The sequence below is a fragment of the Gracilinanus agilis genome, chromosome 5, assembly GCF_016433145.1.
Source record: "Gracilinanus agilis isolate LMUSP501 chromosome 5, AgileGrace, whole genome shotgun sequence".
Classification (NCBI taxonomy): Eukaryota; Metazoa; Chordata; class Mammalia; order Didelphimorphia; family Didelphidae; genus Gracilinanus; species Gracilinanus agilis.
The window spans coordinates 298,001,370-298,020,855 of record NC_058134.1 but is presented as its reverse complement, the minus strand read 5'-3'; the positions used below and the strand labels follow the sequence as shown (position 1 = coordinate 298,020,855).

The window sequence follows — 19,486 nt, the reverse complement described above, 5'->3', positions numbered from 1 at the left end:
TTAAGTAATTTGCCTAGTCATGAAGCTAATATATATCAGAAGGGAAACTTGAACCCAAATCTTAACTCTGAAGTAGGCTGTTTCCTATTCCATTCTACTTTGTTGGGGCCTCCAAAGATCTCTAATCTTGTTGAATGTCATCCCAATATATGAATATAAATGAGCTGTTTTATTAATACATTTTGCCAACATTATTCTTCATTTGGCTAGTTAGATGTTACTCCTTGCTCTTTTAGTTTTTGAAAATAAAGTTGTTGCCACCGGCACTGTCAAATAAGTTCAACATCCAGAAATTGATAAAATTTTGTCAGTGGAAATTATGTTAAAGGAGAGAAATTAACATCTGCCTTGCTGCTGTACCCTAAGGGCAATGGGACTTCTCCATTTGATGTGTATCAGAAATCTATGTGTGTTGTTTCTCCTAATAAAATGTGAGCTCTTTTGAGAGCAAAGATGGTCTTTTTTATTTGTATCCCCAGTGCTTAGCAAAGGGCTTTGCACATAGTAAGTACTTAATAAATTATTTAATTCATCTATTCTACTCCAAACAAAGGCTGATTTGGAGTCAGAGAAGTTTGGCTTGAATCTCAGATTTATCATTGGGCTAAATGACCTCTTAACCATTCCTTCCCGCACACTCTGTGGTCATATGAGCGGTATTTTTGGAGTAAGTGGTTTAATACCACATAGCAAGCACTAATTACTGGGAAAGATGGGAAAGAAAATGCTATAATACTCTTTTGAAAAATAGTTGTTCTGATATCATTAACCCAATCAAATTAGCTTGTTCGTATTGCACTTGAAAATAAAATAAACTTAAAACACCAATCGGTTTGCCCAAGATTATAAACCCTTCCTCTGTACATAGTACACTTAACACTGAGTCAGCTAGACTTATCAGGTTACTTATAAATAGAGCAATATTTTCAACCTAAGAACTACAAATACCTAGTTTCAAATCCTGTTTTACTTAATACCTTTATAATATATTCTAATTTTCAATTAAGAAATGATTTTTAAATTTGTCTTTGAAAATCACTCCCACCACTTGCCCTAATTGAAGTAACAGCTACATGGGGCTTAAATATAAATAGAATTTACAGTGAAAATGGAATTTTAACTAGCACAATGGTATGATAGAAGAGGATAGGGAAATGATTAAAAAAAAAAGTAATAAACTACTTGGGGAGTAGTAACTAACAGGAATTGGAATACTGGTATTTAAATCCAAATTATATCAAGTCAAAGCCTTCGTTTAAACTCATATCCTAAATACAATTTGTGTCATGAACATGTTTTTTCTTTAGTGATATTTATTTCCTAGTTAAGGAACTCTTTTCTATCAGGACTTGAAAATATTAATCACATTGAGAGGAAGGGAAGAAAGTTAAAAGATTAGCAATTTCTCCTACAGCACTTGTTAATGAGTTGAGAATGTGTTCTCTGTCCTTTTTTATTTTTAACTTTTAATTTAATCCCCAGAATGATGCCACAGTACAACCTTGCCCTTAAAATTCACATTTTTCAACTCTATTCTTTGACATGTTTTGTGCCTTTAAAACTGACAGTATCAAAATGTAGTAAAGGGAAAAAAAGGAAGGAGAAAGGTGTTATTTCCACATATATAAATGTCAAATACAGTAATTGGGTAATTATTCTAGGATCATTTTTCCTACAAAGTTCATGATTATGGCTTAAGAGATTGCAATGAGGTTTTATTTTCATTAAGCATCCTCTGGAATATGAAGTACATACAACATGAATCGAGAAAATAGGAATTAAGATGAATACATGACTACACATATGCTGTGTAACAGGTAAAAGGACAAGTTCCCACATGATTTCTAATGCTTGATGGTCACAGTTTGATATGTTCAAGGAGCTCAACAGAAGATGCATAAATTTTGATTGTTCTCAGTGCCTGAAGGTGCTGGATGCCCTGAAGTAGGAAAGGAATTTATAGCAGAGGCTCACCACAAAGTACCAGATATTCCGAGCCATCTGTGATCTTGCAATGAAGAAGCGCCAGATGATGAGGAAGACGACGGTGTTAAAGAGGTAGTAAGTGTTTCTGAGCCTGAGAAACAGACATGTGTGATTTAGGGGAGAAAAAAGTGAAACAATACTCTAAACCTAAAAGTATTAAGCACCTATAGAGTATGTAGAATTACATTTCAAAGAATGTGTCCTAGTAAAGATTAGGACATAGTCTCTGCCATCAGGGACTTTATAGTCTTAAATGTTAGGATTAGGAAATTCTTAAGTAAAAGCTGTAATAAAAGCAAATTAATCTCTAAAGTACCAAGCAGGCTGGAAATAGTTTATTTACATGTGATAAGATCAATGTGTTTGGTTTATAAAATGGAATTAATGTATTCAAGAATTTGGTACAGTTAATCCCCCAAACAGTTATGAGCAAGATTTATTTTCTCCTTAGGCTGGTAGGTCACCTTAGCTAATTTTCAGAGGATCAGCACCTGATCTATTCTAGGTCTATGGTCTAAGGATATTTTCATATTTCATGTACTCTAAGTGGAAATGACTAGCTCTAGCCCAGTACAGCAGAGCTAAGTTAAGCCTCAGTATTCTGTTGAGTACTCTGAAAGAGTACTAATAGGAATAAAATTAGAGAATTGTATTAACCCAATATGGAGCAGGTGGTTTCTAAATCTAAACTATCCAACACTGGTAATATTATCAGAGGCTACATCGATACTGTATGATTCTAGTGCCCCAAAACACTGAACTCCAAACATTCTCTTCTCCCCCTACCAAATTATTTGGATTTGGCCTAGCTAGTAGCTCTAGTATAAATTGTAATCCTAGCCTCATCAACCATTTAGTAAGCTACTTGATCATTGGCAGGTCTTTGGTGATCAGAATACACCATTCCTCTTAAAATACACGTTTTCTCTCATGTGAATATGCCTAATTAAGGAGCAAGTTCCACCCTACCATACCCACACACAAAAATATTACATGAATCATTTTTTATATGTTGGGGAAGGAGAGACCACTCCTTTCATCAACGTAAATGGTTGGCTAAGCTTCTGAATCAGGAGTAGGCCAGCTAAGGAATGGTTTTGATTGATTTATACATGTGCTCCATGTTCCGTTCAGACAACCAGTGACATGAATGCTGAAAGATAACTTCCTCTTTGTTTTTATTCCACTGATTGAAAATATGTTCCCAGGCAGGAAATATGAAGTTGCTTTGGGAACCTTCTTAAGCATCTGTGAATATGATTTCATTGTCTGGCCTGTGTTAAACACTTTAACATATAATTTATTGAACCATCGAATTGATGTTTACTTTAAAAACAATTATTTTATTGCCTCAAAAACATTAACTTTATTGCTTTAAAAACAATTAAGGAAGAGGAATTTTAAATCGAGTCTTGGTTGTCCCAGTACCACAGCCCTGTAGACAATTTATACTTAGCACAAAGCTAGAATACTGATGTAGGAAAAATGCCCTCTGAAATATACCTTAACTGAATTTGGAGCAAGTTGTTAATTCAACTGGTAAAATTTAATTAGAAATTCATTTAAATCATGCTAGGTTCTGGATATGCAAAGCAAAAATAAAACCACTTCTTGGTCCTCAATGAAGTTATTCTCTACTGGAAATAAATTTCTACTAAAAACAAATTTCCTCTAGATTTATTGCTTTTTTTTTTCAAAAAGCAAAAAATTTGCATTATTACCAGGTACTCTTGGAAGTATGAAATTTCATTAGTATGCTTAAAAATTTGAGAATCAACTTTGACTCCTTCCTTTTTTTCTTGCTTCCTACTTCTAAATTAGTAATTTGTGAGGATGACTACAGATTTTCTCTTTGCGTATGAGAGTATATCTTTCAAGTTCTACTACTACCACTTGGGTTCAGTTTCTTATTACCTCTGCCTCAATAACGAATAGTTTCTTAAGTAGCTTCTCTCTCTTGATCCATTCTTCTCTTTCCTATGTAATATAGGCAGGTGACTATTCATAAGAACATTTTTATCATGTTAATAGTTTATCTTCTCAAAAACTTTTAAGTGGCTTATGTCTTAAAAAAATAAAATCCAGATTAAGCCTAGTAATTCAAGGCAATTTGACCTCAACCTCTACTGTATTTTACATTGTTCTCCAGTTTTTACTCCTTGCTCCAATTAGGCTAATTTAGTCATCATCCTGTAAACAAGTTTTGCATATTTACAGCTCCATGAGGAACATCTTTCAGATCCCTAGCCACAGATTCATAAACTCACAGATTTGATTGGAATGGCCGCCCCAAATATCCAAGTCTTGTCTATTATCAGCCCACAGTTTTCTTTTTCAGTTATTACTTTCAAGAAATAGGTTTTGAAGTCTTTAAAAATTACTGACTAATCCTCTTGTTTTGAATTTGTCAGATACTATTCTGTTTATCAAATTTTTCATTGCCCCCCTGCTTCATTTATAAGTTCGTTGTGGTTATACAGTTCCTAGCATATTGGTAGTACTCAACATTGTTGATACTTACATTCTTAAATGTTTCTTTGCTGCAGGAATCCCAGCCATATCCTCCTTCAGGAGGTATTTCTTAACTCCCAAGCAATAGTTTTCAGTGTACTCCAGCCAATTCAAGTGGCGCACATCAAAGTTGAATAACTGAAAGGAAATAACTGGTTTTACTGCAAAGACTGAACAGCTGAGGTGTAATGTAATAATATAAAATTGAAAAATTTTTATACATATGAGATCACAAAGTGCTGGGGAGTGGAGATTAAGTTTGTTCTTGTTTGGAGAAAGATTAAAGGTAATGGTGGAAAGAAATGGGGAAATGTCTGGCTCTAACTGGTTACATTAAAGAATTATTTAAATACTTAAGAGTGAAAGAAGAGGACAGAAGCTAAGAGTATACTAGGAAAAGTTTATACATTAAATTAAGTTAGAGCTGTAAAAAAAAAAGTAGAGTTGCCTACTTTAGAAGGTAGTAATTTAACCCCCTTTTTAGGTGTTAGGGGAGAGGCTAGATGACTATTTGTCAAGTATGTTAGAATGGGACTTCTTTTTGCTATAAATTGGACTAGAAGGCTTCCAACTCTAAATTCTGCAACTTTGTAATAGACATTTTAAAGAATTTGAAGGGCTGTCACATGGAAAGAATTGTTGAGGGCTTGGACTATGGTAATATGAGTGGGACTGATAAAGAGGAAAATAAGAGACCTTAGAGAGAAGAAAGGAGGGAAGAAGAAGAGAGGGACGGATGAAGGAAAGAAAAAAGGAAAGTTTCAGTTTGCACTCATCAGTCTATAAGCTTTCTTTCTGGAAATGGATAGCATGCTTCAACAGGAGTCCTTTGAAATTGTAGTTGGCCATCTCAAGTTTCTTACAATATTATGTAAGGGGTCAGAGGAGTGGTCCCAGTCAGTATGTGACTCTCCAACAATGTTCTTGGTTTCTTAAGCTGATTCCCTATAATTTTGCTTATACTTTTAATTTTTTTGCTTTGCAAAATTTTTCTACACTAACCAGCATAATCTGGTCAAATCATCATAAATTCTAAATTATTGGGGTCCAAATAAATAAAGTTTTAAATTGAACATAATACTTACTTTCTGATCTTCATTACTCAGCTGAGACATTAACATTTCTGTATTATATGTACTCCATTCCCAACTGTGATTGATGAAATACTCCAGCATGGAAATGGTTTTCAACATGCGATTCATGAGTTTTGCCATTCTAAAGTAGAGATTAAACAGAAGTCTCTCTTTCAATTTTTCTACAAAATACATCTATTTGACAACCCACACTATGAAAAACAAGTTATCTTTAAGAAAACACAAATTATTTTGAATTATTCTCAAGAATATTTAGAGTTTTATGTGAAAACTCAACTCTTATTTCTTCATTTATTCCCCATTAGGTAATTTCCACTATTCAGATCTTCAGCAGGCCCATCACCAAAATTTTTAAAAGCCTCAAAATTGACCCTTTTACCTTTATTAATATACATAAACACATAAATATACATAATATATGCTTTAGATGTAGTGGGGAGAAAACCAGAATTCTCTATCCCAGCCCCCCCAAAAATCTCATCTCTCCTTATAACATTGCATGATGTTATTGCATGACATTAAAAAAAAAAGATAGGGACTATGTGCTATATAGATCAATATGATCATAATTACCCATATTATAAGAGTCACAACTTCATTTAGTATTTATATTTATATATTATATTCAATGCTGAAATTTGACAGGGCAGTGATATGATAAGGGGACCAAAGACTCAGAAAAGTACTTTAGAGTTGAAGTAGTTCAAGGGTCAAGATAGGAAAAAGAAGAGACTGGTTAGTACAAAAGAAAGGGCTGGGAGAGAACTGAAAAGTTGAGGAACTGGAATTCGCAGTGTAAATTGCTAGCACTTTCCCTCTTAGATTAACTTCCATATATTCTGTATGTATTTTTTGTATGTCATCTCTCCCATTAGAATTTGAGGAAAGAAACTGTCTTTTTGCCTTTCTTTATATTCCCAGTGCTTTGACACACACAGTATTTGACACACATTAAAGGCTTAAGAAATGCTTTGTTGACTAACTCATAGATTTATCTGAAATCATTTTTCTGTGGTTAGTTCAAATTGTCTTGAAGAAACATTATTTTTAATTGTCTCATAATGGCCAACTGAAAATGGTTGTACTTTGTAAGTATGTTTTGCTTGGGGCTTCACATGTGATTAATGCAGCTAAATTGGTCTGATTCCTGGTAAAGGTATAGAAAAAGACCTTACATCTTAAGGCTGTATTATCAAAGGTGGTTTTTCAGCATTGAATGTCTTAACATCTACTACTTTACTTCTACAAATTACTGCTGAACATAGGTAATCATATATCTGTTCTGACCAGGTCTACTAGAAATTTATATTATACAACTTCATCTATGTCCTCGCTGCTACTAGGCAATCCTACAACTCCTTTATCAGTTCTCTATCCCTCTCTCCAAAGTGGTTCCCATCTAACCTTTTCATCCTTCTTCAAAACTCCCATGGCTCACTCTTCCAGCTGAGAAATTTTCATATGTTGATATGGGGAGGAATAAAGGAAGGGGATAGTTGAGGTAAGGGACGAATGGGTAGAATATAGGAAGGTAAGGGAATGAATGGGAGTATAGGAAGGGCTGCTCAAACAGGCTAGTCTCTGAGGCTAGAGACAGAGGGTACTGTGAGGAAAATAGGTTGAATCTTTCAGGCAGGGAAGGTATCTTTATGACACAAGAGGAATTGGGTCAGTCAGAAATGTTTTAGATCTGGCTGGAGGGTTTCTCTTGTTAATTTCTAAAGTCCCTTGAGGGAGGAGTCAAGAGGGCCCCTCCCTGCCAGTGAAACTGAATGTCTGCAGGAAGTCTCGGCTGGGTACTTCTTGCCCAAGATGGATGCCTAGGTTGCCCTCAAGAAATAAAAAGGAAAGTAATGTCTTCCCTTTTCAGGCTTTGCCTTAGTATTCAGTACAACGATTCACCAGAGGCTTTTGGGTAAATAACAAAGGGGATTTATTGATGTCAGGGATAGGCTGAGGGAAAGAGGGTTTTAAGGGTTTTGTAGCTGCTGCTAGGGAGAAAGCTAGTGCTGGGGGAGGGATCACAGGAGAGAGGGTCAGATTGAGAGAGTCTGGCTCTCCCAGTTAAGGAAGGTTTCACTGCCCTGTAGTAAAAGTATTTATCAGATCACTAAATAAGGGGGTGGCTTGATTTAGGATGTTCTTGCCTACAGAAGCTAAACCCATGATATCCAATCACCAAACCACCCTTCCTCCCAGGGCCAATGGGGAAATTCAGGGAAAATAGCAAGATGTAAAATGGAGAGGCCAGGGAGAGGTCCAGAGAAATCAGGCTAGGTCTAAATGCCCCAAAGACAAAGGCCACAGGCAAAGCCAAAAGCCAAATGCCCCAAAGCCAACAGGCAAAAGCCCCTCAGTTGGAGCTTCAGCACTATTTATAGTATCAGGCTCCAACTGTTTTTCTGTGAACGTTCTAAAACTTCTAACTGCCAGAGCTGCTACAGTTGATTTGCAAAAGCAAAAAGCTTCTGCTGCAACCCTGAATTATTCTAATTATTATTATTTATCTCTTCTGCCTTCATGGCAAAACTCCTTGAAACAGTCTTCATCTACAATGGCTACCTTCATTTCTCTCCTCTTATTCTTCTTAACCCCTTACAATCTAGCTTATAATCTTATCATTTCTCTGAAACTTCCTCTGAAGTTATCAATGATCTCTTGATTATTAAATTTAGTGACCTTTTACTCAATCCTCATTCTTCTTTACCTCTCTTCTAGCCTTTGGCACTTGATCACTCTCTTTGAAACTTTTCTTCTTTCTATGTTTTCAGGGCACTACTCTATCAGTTCTCTTCCCATCTATCAAACCACTTCTCAGTTTATTCTGTTGAATCTTCATCTAAGTTATGCCCATTTACCATAAAAGTCTCACAGGGCTCTGTTCTGGGCTATTTTATCTCTACTCATGTATTGATATCATCATTTCCTATGGATTTAATTATAATCTTTATGCTAATGATTATCAAATCTATCTATCCTCCCTTAATTTCCATGCTGATCCTCAGTCTTGCATTTCCAGCTGTCTTTCAGACATTTTGAACTGGATGTCCTGGAGTCATTGAAAACTTAACATGTCCAAAACTGAACTCATCTTTCCCACAAAACCTTAGGCCCCCACATCTTCCCTGTTAGTATTGACATCAACGCCATTCTCCCAGTCTCTCAGGTTCATAACCTAGTTGCCATCATTGATTCCTCTCTATCTCTCACCCTCCATATATTCAAATTCTTGCCAAGACTTATCATTTTCACCTTTGCAAATTTCTCTAGTCAAGAGAGATTTCAAACATTTTTCAAATAATTATTAATAGCTTTGGTTTTTTCATTTGAAAAGTGCTCATTCATGTCCTTTGGCCATTTGACAATTAGGGAATGGTTTTTCATTCTTATTAAGTTGACATAGTTCTCTATAAATTGAGTAATGAAACCTTTATCAGAGAAATGTAACATCTCTTAAATATACCTTCTTCCCTCCTTTGATATTATCACTGCTCTAGTACAGCTCTCATCACTTCACACGGTAATTTGCTGGTGGGTCAGCCTGCCTTAATTCTCTTTCTACTCCATTCAGCTATACAAGTGATTTTCCTAAAGCTGTAATAGGGAAATAGACTTTAAGAGTAGGAGAGCAGATTTAGCAGGCAGCTAAGGACAAAACCTTGGCTGTCAGCCATGGACATTCTAAATGGAATGCAGGCAAAGGGAGAGGAGAGAGAAAAACTGTCAGTGCTGGTGTGAGAGGGGTTTGGAACAGAGTTCCCCTATTACAAAGTACAGATCTGACCATGTCATCCCCTACTCAATAAATTCCAGTAGCTCCCTATTACCTCCAGGATCAAATACAAAATGGTCTGTTTAGCTTTCAAAACTTTTCATAACCTAGTTCCTCCCCTTTCCCAGTCTTCTTACACCTCATTCTCCCCAATGTACAGTGACATTGGGTCTCCTTGTTATTCCATAAACAAGATATTTTTATTTTCTCTGCTGTCTTCCATGCCTGGAATGCTTTCTCTATTCTTATTTACCTACAGATATCCCTGGTTTCCTTCAAGTTCCAATTGAAATCTATCTTCTTTAAATAACTTTTCCCAACCTCTCTTGATTCTAATGCCTTCCCCCATTTAACCACTTCCTTTTGGAGTATGGGGTGAGAACTTGCCAAACCTTTTTCAAGGCTGCTTTCCTTTGGTGGGTCAAATTGTTCTCTTTTTGCTGACCAGTTCTCATAGCTCCAGGAAGCTGTCACAGTTACAGTGGCCACACCCTGTTAAGCTGCCTTGACAGGTGGGCTAAACCAAGTTGAGGATAACTCACTCATTGGTGTGTTAGGCGGGTAGTCTACCTCAGGCATATGAAGACTTACCCCAGTGTAAGGAGTGAATGAGAACAATTTGACCCACTGGTCATGAAGGCAGTAGAAGCATGATCACTTAGATTTTGGTTAGACATCAAAGAAGGCAAGGTCATCTTGACTTTTGTCTTTCCACTGGACTTTGCTGACCCTGGAAGAGAGTCTTTGTGCAACTCTGTCTCACTTAAATCTAATTTATCTGCAAGATATATTATTTTGCAAGATAATTAGAAGATATCACTCATATAACATTTTGGTCCTCTTTTAAGTATGAAGGCCATTTATTTTGTATGTAGTAGCTTGTTATATTTGTTTTCTTATCTTTCCCATTAAATTGTGAGCTACTTGATGACAGAGAACTGTCTTTTGCCTGTTTTTGTGTCTTCAGTGCTTAGCACAGTACTTGGCACATAGTAGGCACTGAATGAATGTTTATTGACTAACTAGGGATGAGGAGATTACCAAGAGAGTCTTCCTGCAGAAGATAGACTTTGTTCTGAATTTTGAAGGAATCCAGGAGGCAACAGTCAGTAGGAAAAGCATTCCATACATGAAGAATAGCCAGTGAAAAGGAAGGAAGATGGGAAATGTGCTATTGTGTTAGAGAAAGTAAACTAGTGTATCTGGATTGTAAATTGCTTGGAAGGGGGGAAAATGTCAAGTAAATTTTAAAGGAAGAAAAGGGTTAGATTATGAAGGCCAGACATGATTTCTGACTCAGTGATGGGCAAACTACAGCCAGAAGTCCAAACGCAGCCCCATGAACAACATTATTCCTAATCTGACGAATACAATGAGTAGGATACAATACAATGAAACTTGGAAAGAGTTGCCCTAGAAACAGACTGACAGAGGAGCATTTCCTTTCCTTTGGTCCCCTCTTTAAAAAATTTGCCCATCACTGAATTGATGAAGGTCTGAATTAGGATGGTATTTGTGTTCATTGATAAGACTTGGGAGAAGATTGGATATGTGGGGTGAATGTCAGCAAGGGATGTTATAAGTAATGGTGATAGAAGTCTCTCCTTCTCTGAGGGTTTAGGAAAATGGTGGAAGAGAAGGATTTGGAGGAAAAGATTAGATCAATTTTATACATCTTGTGTTTCGTTATCTTTAGCACTTATCCAGTTTGAGATAATCAAAGGACAGCTGTCAATGTGAGATTACAATTCAGTGGAGAAATTAGGGCTTCATCTATAGATAGGGAAAAGCACATATATAGATATGCTAATCCAACTCAGGAGCTAGTGAAATCACCACACAAGAAATTATATGAGAAGAGGTCTCAGGACAAATACTTAGATGACACCCAAGGTTAACAGGAGTGATCTAGATGAAGATCCAGCAAAGAAGACTGAAAAGCAGTCAGACAAGGTAAAAGAGGAACCAGTGCTATAAAATTTAGGGAGAAGCATATACAAGAAGAGAGGTTTATCAGTGTCAAAGTTTACAAAGGAGAAAAGCCATTAGGTTTACCAGTTGTGTGCAGTCTCAGTTGAATAAGGAAGCTGGAATATGTTTATATTTCCTTTCCCTTTCTTGGGTAAACACCTTGAGAAAGATCTATGATCAGTCTCTCCTCTGACTAATTTCTAAATTCTCTGCAATCTGACTTCCTATCTCACTGATAAGAAAGTAAGGATTTTAGAGGAGTCATTGTGCTGGAAAAGAAGAAAATGTGGAGGAATTTGTCTTGACAAAGGGAAGAGCCATCTCTTCATGTGCAAGTCAAATGAGATGAGGAAGGAAGAAAAAGAAGCTCCTGGTAAATGTTCTCAATTTTTTGGTGAAGTATGACCCATGGTCCTCAGCTAAATAGTTACTATGGCAAGTTTGAGGATGGGTAAAAAGGCCTTTGTGGTGATTGGGAGAATAAATTGATAAGAGATTATAATAGGGATAGCCTTGATACAAAGCTCAGTTTAAACTATGTAATAAATTTCTAGGCATAATTTCATGATTTTCTCTGTCTTTTTTCAGTAGCCCATTAATAGGAATGAAGTTATTGGATGGTGGGAATAATCCCATTTGGTACTGTGTGATTGGTGATAGGACAAGGGATCAAAGGGCTAGAGTGCAGAAAATAGTGTAGAAATGGACTAATTCACAATGAGGTTGAGATAACAAGGAGGAGAGTATACCTAGTTCAGGATCCTATTCAGAAAAAGAACTCAGAACTCAGAACAACTTGAGGAATTAAAGGTCATGGTGAAGGTGAAAAACTAGGTTTGAGATTGTAAGAAAGAAGGAAACATTAAGAGAAACTATGCCTAGAAATTTATTTATTCATTTGTTAAGAGATAAAAGATTTTGATCAGATAAAGTAATCTTGGAATTCATGAATATGGCAGTGAAATATATGTGGGTGAAGATAACATCAAGGGTATGAACTTTGTGTAACTAAGGTAGAAAGGAGGAGAATGAATGAGACACTTCTCATGATTTAAAGAAATGGAAAGTTATGATATTTACATAGTGAGATTATAATCTCACTATTCCATGGATTCAATTATGTGCCAAGTCATATATATACTTGGTAACCCAAAATTACAAAAATATGGTATATGAATTTCTTATAAGTATAATCCTTTAAAATTGTCATTGTCTTTCTTATCCTCTTATTGTCTTTTCTGTCCTTCATTTTTCTCCTTGACTATTTCTTTTCTGGATTCTTATACAAATTATAGGCTTCCACAACAAAATATTGCTTCTTCATTCTTCCTCTTTCCCCTTTCCTTTTAATAAGAACCTCAGACAACAACCCAAACCCAATAAATACCAATCTCCTTGAATTCATAGCTTTACTATTCCTTTTTTCCTCACAACTTCCTGGATGGGAGCAAATTAGCATTATTAGTAGTGATAAAATTCTCCTCCTTTGGGTTTTAAATTCTATTATCAACCAACAAATACTGGACATCATAGTGCCTCACAAAAGGACCAGAAAAAGTGGTAACATTATTTAAGCATGAAGTAGTGTAAAACTGATGATTATAGTAATAGAACTATATTTTGTACTTTCCTAGCCAGTTTCATACACTTCATAGTAAAACTCTTGATCTTCACCATCTATGAGACAAAAGAATGGCATGTGACACAATTCTTCTTATAGATGAGAAGACTGAAGTTTGAAAAGTTGGAATCACTTGCTTAAGTCATTTCAAAATGACTCAGAGCCCAGTAGTCAAACCCAAGTCCACCAGCTCCAAATTCAGTGTTCCATTAATTATATTCTCTTATTTTTTTTATTCATATCTGAAGGGTGTTTATACCTTGAATGTATTCCAAACTCATTCAGCATGAATTTAGTTTTCTCAGGATTCTACTACTCAATAGCACTAAGTAGTTTGTCTTCTTACCTGGGTTTTCTTCCTGTGAGACGAAGATAGAAGTCATATATCACTGCTGGAGCCATGTGACTAATAGTGTTCCAAAGGTAAGTTGTAAAGCTGTTGGTTGTAAAGTCAGCTTTTGGCCTCCTAAATGCTTTCTCAAGAGGAGCTTTTTCAAAAGTGGCTAAGACTTGAAATCCTGGAAAATAGACAGAGAATACAATCAGTAAGTTCTGGTATAGTAACATAACACCAAATTAATTGGAATATAAGAAGTATTACATAGATGATGGCAAGTAACAATATTTATTATACTTTTTAATGATGAGCCCCTCCTTTTAGAAAATAAGAAATTTCTCCTTGTTGATTACAAAAATTAATACCCTAAATATGCTAGTCCCGACTCTACCTACCTTTTTTTTTTAAATAAAGACAGAAAATTGGGTTATTCTCACCACAGGCTACATAGAGAAATTGACTTGGGATATTAACTTTAAGGAAAAAGCATTCTTTATTCCTAAATAAACTTGTCACTGCCACTAAGCAAAAGTGAAGTAGCAACCAGCAAAAACAAATATATGAGTATTATGTATAAATGTTAAGGATGTAGTCCTCTCTGATGAGTTTTAAGTCTTAAAACAGATTTATGAAAAAGTGTTATGAGAAACTAACTGAAGTTACTGTCATTGAGACTCTAGGAATCCTTAGACTATAAAGAATTGACAATGTAGCTCAAATTGTGTTGATCTGAACAACTTAAGAGTCTCATTACACTTTTTCACAAATCTGTTTTAGAGTTATCAGAGGACCACATAACTGAAAAAATTAAGTTAGGCAATAATCATTTATTAAGAACGTTCCTACCATGTGTCAAGCATTTTACTAAGCATTTGGGATACAAAGAAGGGCAAAAAGTTCACAATCTAATGGAAAAGATTACATGTAACTAAATGTAGAAACAAGCTATATACAAAATAAATAGAAAATAATCAACAGAGGAAAGAATTACCTTAATTCCTTGAAAGGCTTCTGACTGAAGGCTGAGACTTGAAGGGAGCCAAAAGGCAGAGATGAGGAGGGAGAATGTTCTAGGCATGAGGGACGGCCAGAGAAAATATTCAGAGTTTGAAAATGGAGTGTCTTGTTTGGGGAACAGCAAGGAGGCCAATGTCTCTGGTTCAAAGAGTTGGGCTATCCCTCAATTGATGAGAACCCCATCACTTCCCATTTTTTTGTCACCACAAAGAGCTGCTCTATAAAATGTGTATTTATGGGTCCTTTCCCTCTTTCTCTAATCTCTTTAGGGTAGCAATATTACTGAGTCCAAGAATATGCAGAATTTAGTAGCTTTTTGACCATAGTTTGGAATTGCTTTCTAGAATCTCTGGGCCAGTTCAGAGTTTCACTAAGTGCATTAATGTTGCTCTTCTCTCCAGCATTTGTCGTTTTCCTGTTTTGTTTTTTTTTTTAATATGTCAATCTGAAGAATATGAGGCAGAATCTCAGTGTTGTTTTAACTTGAATCTCTCCTTAGTGATTTAGAGTATTTTTCATATGACTATTAGATTTCTTTCTCTGAAAGCTGCTTATTCATATCATTTATTCTTTTGCATTTGAATCAGTTCCTTATATATCTTAATGATACTTTTACCACAGAATCTCACTGCAAAGAATTTCCCCAAGTTTTCTGCTTCTCTTCTAACTTTAGCTGAATTGATTTTGTTTGTGCACAGACTTTAATATTTTATGTCTATTTTACCGCCTATGAAGCTCTTTATCCATTTTTCAGTCATGAACTCTTCCTCTAGCCATAGATGACAGGCAATTTCTTCCTTGCTCTTAATGTGTCACTGTTTATATAAAAATCGCTTGGTATGTGGTATAAGTTGTTGGGTTTATACTTGGTTTCTGTCATACTACTTTACAGTTTTTGTTAAGTAGTGTATTCTTGTCTTAATATCTGGGATCTTTGAGTTTATAAAACACTAGGCCACTGTGTTTGTTTCTGTATATTGAATACTCATGTTGCTTTGATGATTACAGTATTTCTTTTGTAGTATAGTTTGAGATCTGATACCTATAGATCCCCTTCCTTCCTATGTCTCCCTCAATACTTCCCTTAATATTCTTGACCTTTTCTTCTTTCAGATAAATTTTGCAAATATTTTTTCTAGCTCTATAAAATGATTATAATTTGATCAGTTTCATTCTGAATATGTAAATTAATTTAGGCTGTATTGTCAGTTGTATTATATTGGCTTAGCTTGCCTGTGAACAATGAATATTTCTCCAATTATTTAGATCAGTATTTGTGTAAAGACTGGTCTTTTAATTGTATTTATATGGTTCTTATGCATGGCTTACTAGATTCCAAATCTTATCTGCAGTTATTTAAATGCAGTTGCTTTTTCTTTTTCTGTTGGATTTTGTGGGTAACACACGAAAATGCTAACGGGTTTATTTTATATCCTAAAACAATGCTAAAGTTGTTAATTGTTTCAATTAGTTTTTTTAGTTGACTATGGTCCTCTAAACAAACCATCATATCTGCAAAGAATAATATTTTTGTTTCCTCTTTGTCTGTACTTATTCATTAAATTTCATTTTCTTGCTGCTATAGCTAATATTTTAGCACTATATGGAATATTAATGATGATAATGTATATTCTTGCTTTACTGTTAATCCTCTTTAAAAAGCCTTAAATTTAACCACATTACTGATACTGCTGCTTTTTAGTTTTAGATACATTCTGCTAATATTAAGAAAATGTCCATTTATTCTTATGCTTTCTAGTGTTTTTCCTTATTTCTACTTATAAAACTGCCATAGTAATATTACTTGAAATTCAGGACTGTCCATGTCACTCATCTGCTCAATAATCTTCAATGGTTTCTAATTGCTTATAGGACAACATGGTAATTTCTTTCCTATCAATTAAGATTTCTTAATTGTTAATAAAATAAAAAAATAATAAGTTTTACTCATACTCATTAATGGGCTTCAAACTATCTTCCTCAATATTCTGCTTCATAAACTGGCTTATTGCTATTTACTGAACTTGACATTCCATCTCCCAACTCCATTTATGAGCATAGACTGTCTCCAATGCCTGGAATGTACTATCTCCTCATTGTTGCCACCTCCTTGAGACCTTTACTGATGCGCCCAGTTATTAGTGCTCCCTTCCTTCTCATATTGCCTTGTATTTGGCTTATCTGCATACACCTTGTATTTCCCAATAGAATGTGAGCTCTTTAAGCTTAATGTTTACTTTTCAATTTCCATCATTTAACTTATTGCCTTTCACATAGAAGGCACTTTTTACATGTTTGTTAAAGTGATATTGGAAGGATACAATATAATTACTAAATTAAAAGAAAACGTTATGCTGTATTTATTAATATGCTTTATATATTTATATACATACGCATGAATTTATAAATTATGAGTAGATGGCTCAAATGATTAGATGTTAACACCAAAGCAAAATCTGCTTTTCTGCAACTTTTGCCCATTGTTCCTAGTTCTTTCCTCTTGGGCTGATGAGAAAAGTCTAATCTGCTTGTACTCCCTTCAAGTACATGAAAAACAGATGTCATGTTCACCTAAGTCTTCTCTGCTTCAAAATAAACATCAACTTTTCTTCATACGGCATAATCATAAACATCTCCTTGTTACCCTTCTTTGGACACAGATTTGGCAAACAGAAATGGACATACCAGTTAGGTGTAGCCTGATCAAAATGTAGAACTTTCACACCCCTAGTGCTGGTCACTCTGCCTTTCTTAATGCAACCTGACTGTTTCAGATTTTCTAGCTAACATATATTGCTGACTCATCAACTTTACAACCCATTCATCCTCAGATCTTTTCCAGATGTACTCTTTTGTACTTGTAAAGTTGATTTTTTTAAGCTTAGTTATAAGACATTTTTCTTTACTAAATTTCATTCTGAAGCAATGAACTAGCCTTAAAGTCAGAAAACTGTATTCAAGGCCTATTTATGGCATAAGCTAGCTATGCTACCATAGGTAAAAGTCATTTTATCTTTTAGTGTAACAGGCAACTCAAAGTTATAGGCAGATTATCAATATCTCTGAGAGGGTGTTTCCAGACTTATTAGGCATTTACAACACCAAAGGGGTCTGGATCTCTTCCCCTTCTATCTCTGTTTGCCCCCAGTCATCTTATTAAATTGGACTGATATTCTATGTTAAGATATTTCTGGATCCTTACTCAAAATCTACGTAGACCCAAATTCTAGGAAATTTATGTTGTATTATTTGCAAATTTGATAAGCAAGTCATCTATTTCACTGATAAAAAAAAAAGTTAGATAGTACAGGGCCAAGCACAAAATCTCTGAGACAGTACTGGAAACTTTCCAAATTGACTACCCTAAATCAAGGCAAGCCAGCAAGCATTTTTAAACACCCGCTGTAGGTCATGCATTGTGTTAAGGAGTGGGGCTACAAAAAGAGGGGTGGGGAAGGGAAAATAACTTCTTTAAAAGTGCTCGTAGGGAAGACAACATGCAAAAATATTTGTACACACAAAATATATGCAAGATAAAAGGAGATAATCTCAGAAAGAAGACAATATGGGATTGGGAAAGGCTTCTTGTAGAAATTATGATTTTAGCTGAGCCTTGAAAGAAGCCAGTAGAAGAATGAACAGGAAAGAGGGAAAATTCATTAGAGTCAGTATAAGGAATAGCAAAGTGGACAGTGTCACTGGATCATAGAATAAGTGAAAGGGGGAGTAAGGTATAAAAAGACACTAAAGATAGGAAGGGGACGATTTATAAAGGGCTTTAAAAGCCAAGTATACTACAGAAAGATCACTTTGATAGCTGAGTCGGGAATGAGCTGCAGTGGAGAGAGGCCAACTAGAATCCTATTGAAGTAGTGGGCAGTGATGAAGCCTTGTACCAGATGGCAGTGTCAGAGAAGAGAAAGAGGCAATGAACAGAACTTGACAGTTGATAGAAGGGTGAGAAAGTGAGGAATCAAAGATGGATCCTGGGTGACTAGAAGGATAGGGGTGTTCTTGTACTAGACATTTGGTTTAAGATTTCAATAGGCAGTTGGAGATATGAGACCATAATTTAGGAGAGAAGTTAGGGCTAGGTAGATCTGCTAGCGTGACAAGCCCTTTCAATCTAATCATTCAGCCAGTTCTAAATGTATTTGACTGTATTGTCTCATTTATATCTTCATATTATGTCTTATTCTGTTTATCCATGTATTTTAAGTTTTTAAAAAATATTAATTCAGTTTCATTTATAGTTTTGTCTACATATTAGTGATAAAATAGTTTGTAACAATTTTCTTTGTTTTCTCTTCATTTCTGCTCTGAGGCTCCACTCTTCCTGATTGGTGATTCCATCTCCTCCCAAGTTGGGAAACCTATGGCATGCATGTCAGAGGGGGCTGCTCCTCTCCCCCTCTCCACACAGGCCTAAGGACATTTCTCACAAAACCTTTCCCTCTACTCAGTAGCTCAATGGGAGCACTTTATTCCTCCCCTGTCTGGGGTAAGGCAGGGGGGCTGACTTGCAGTGTGAGGGTTGCAGTTTGGGCACTCAGTCTCTAAAAGGTTAGCCATCCAGGATCACTTCATTCCTCATTCAACTTACTCAATGAATTTCTCTACTTTCTTGCCAACTATCTTGCCCACACTGTAGAACCCTTCCACACACCTCCCTTTGCATTTTTCATCTCACCTTTTGAATCTCCCCTCATTAGAATATAAACTTGAGTGTAGGAATTGTCTACATCCTCAGAATTGAGCACAATGCCTAGTGCATAGTAATTGCTTAATAAATGCTCTATCTATCCATTTTCTATTGTAAATTCTCCTTTTTTCATTTTTCATTTTAACTTTGGTTTTCTTCTCTTTTAAATTAAATGAGCTAATGGTTTGTCTATTTTATTAATTAAAAAAAACAACTCCTAGCTTTATTTTACTCAATAGGTTTTGAGTTTTCCCCCAATTTTATCTAAATCCTCAATGACAAAATATTAGGTTAGTGGTTAATCAGTTGGCAATAAGCATTTATTAAGGATCTACTATGTACCAGGTATATTATGTGTTATAGGCACAAAAAAGGCACTCAAGGAATTCACAAGGCTATTAAAGGAAAAATCATGCAAACAATTGTATATAGACAAGACATAGAAGATAAAATGAGATAGTCTCACAGAGAAGGC

At 35.4% G+C, this 19,486-nt stretch overlaps 1 protein-coding gene across 1 annotated transcript in view; it reads right to left on the bottom strand.

The window, feature by feature from the left end:
- Positions 1-1,914: 1,914 nt before the first annotated feature.
- Positions 1,915-19,486, bottom strand: part of FAR2 (fatty acyl-CoA reductase 2) — a 55,951-nt gene continuing 38,379 nt past the window's right edge. The window contains exons 8-11 of the mRNA XM_044678253.1: positions 13,302-13,473; positions 5,583-5,712; positions 4,508-4,635; positions 1,915-2,077 (exon numbers count right to left, since the gene is read on the bottom strand). Coding sequence (XP_044534188.1) covers positions 1,915-2,077; positions 4,508-4,635; positions 5,583-5,712; positions 13,302-13,473 — 593 coding nt within the window. The remainder of the gene's footprint in view (positions 2,078-4,507; positions 4,636-5,582; positions 5,713-13,301; positions 13,474-19,486) is intronic.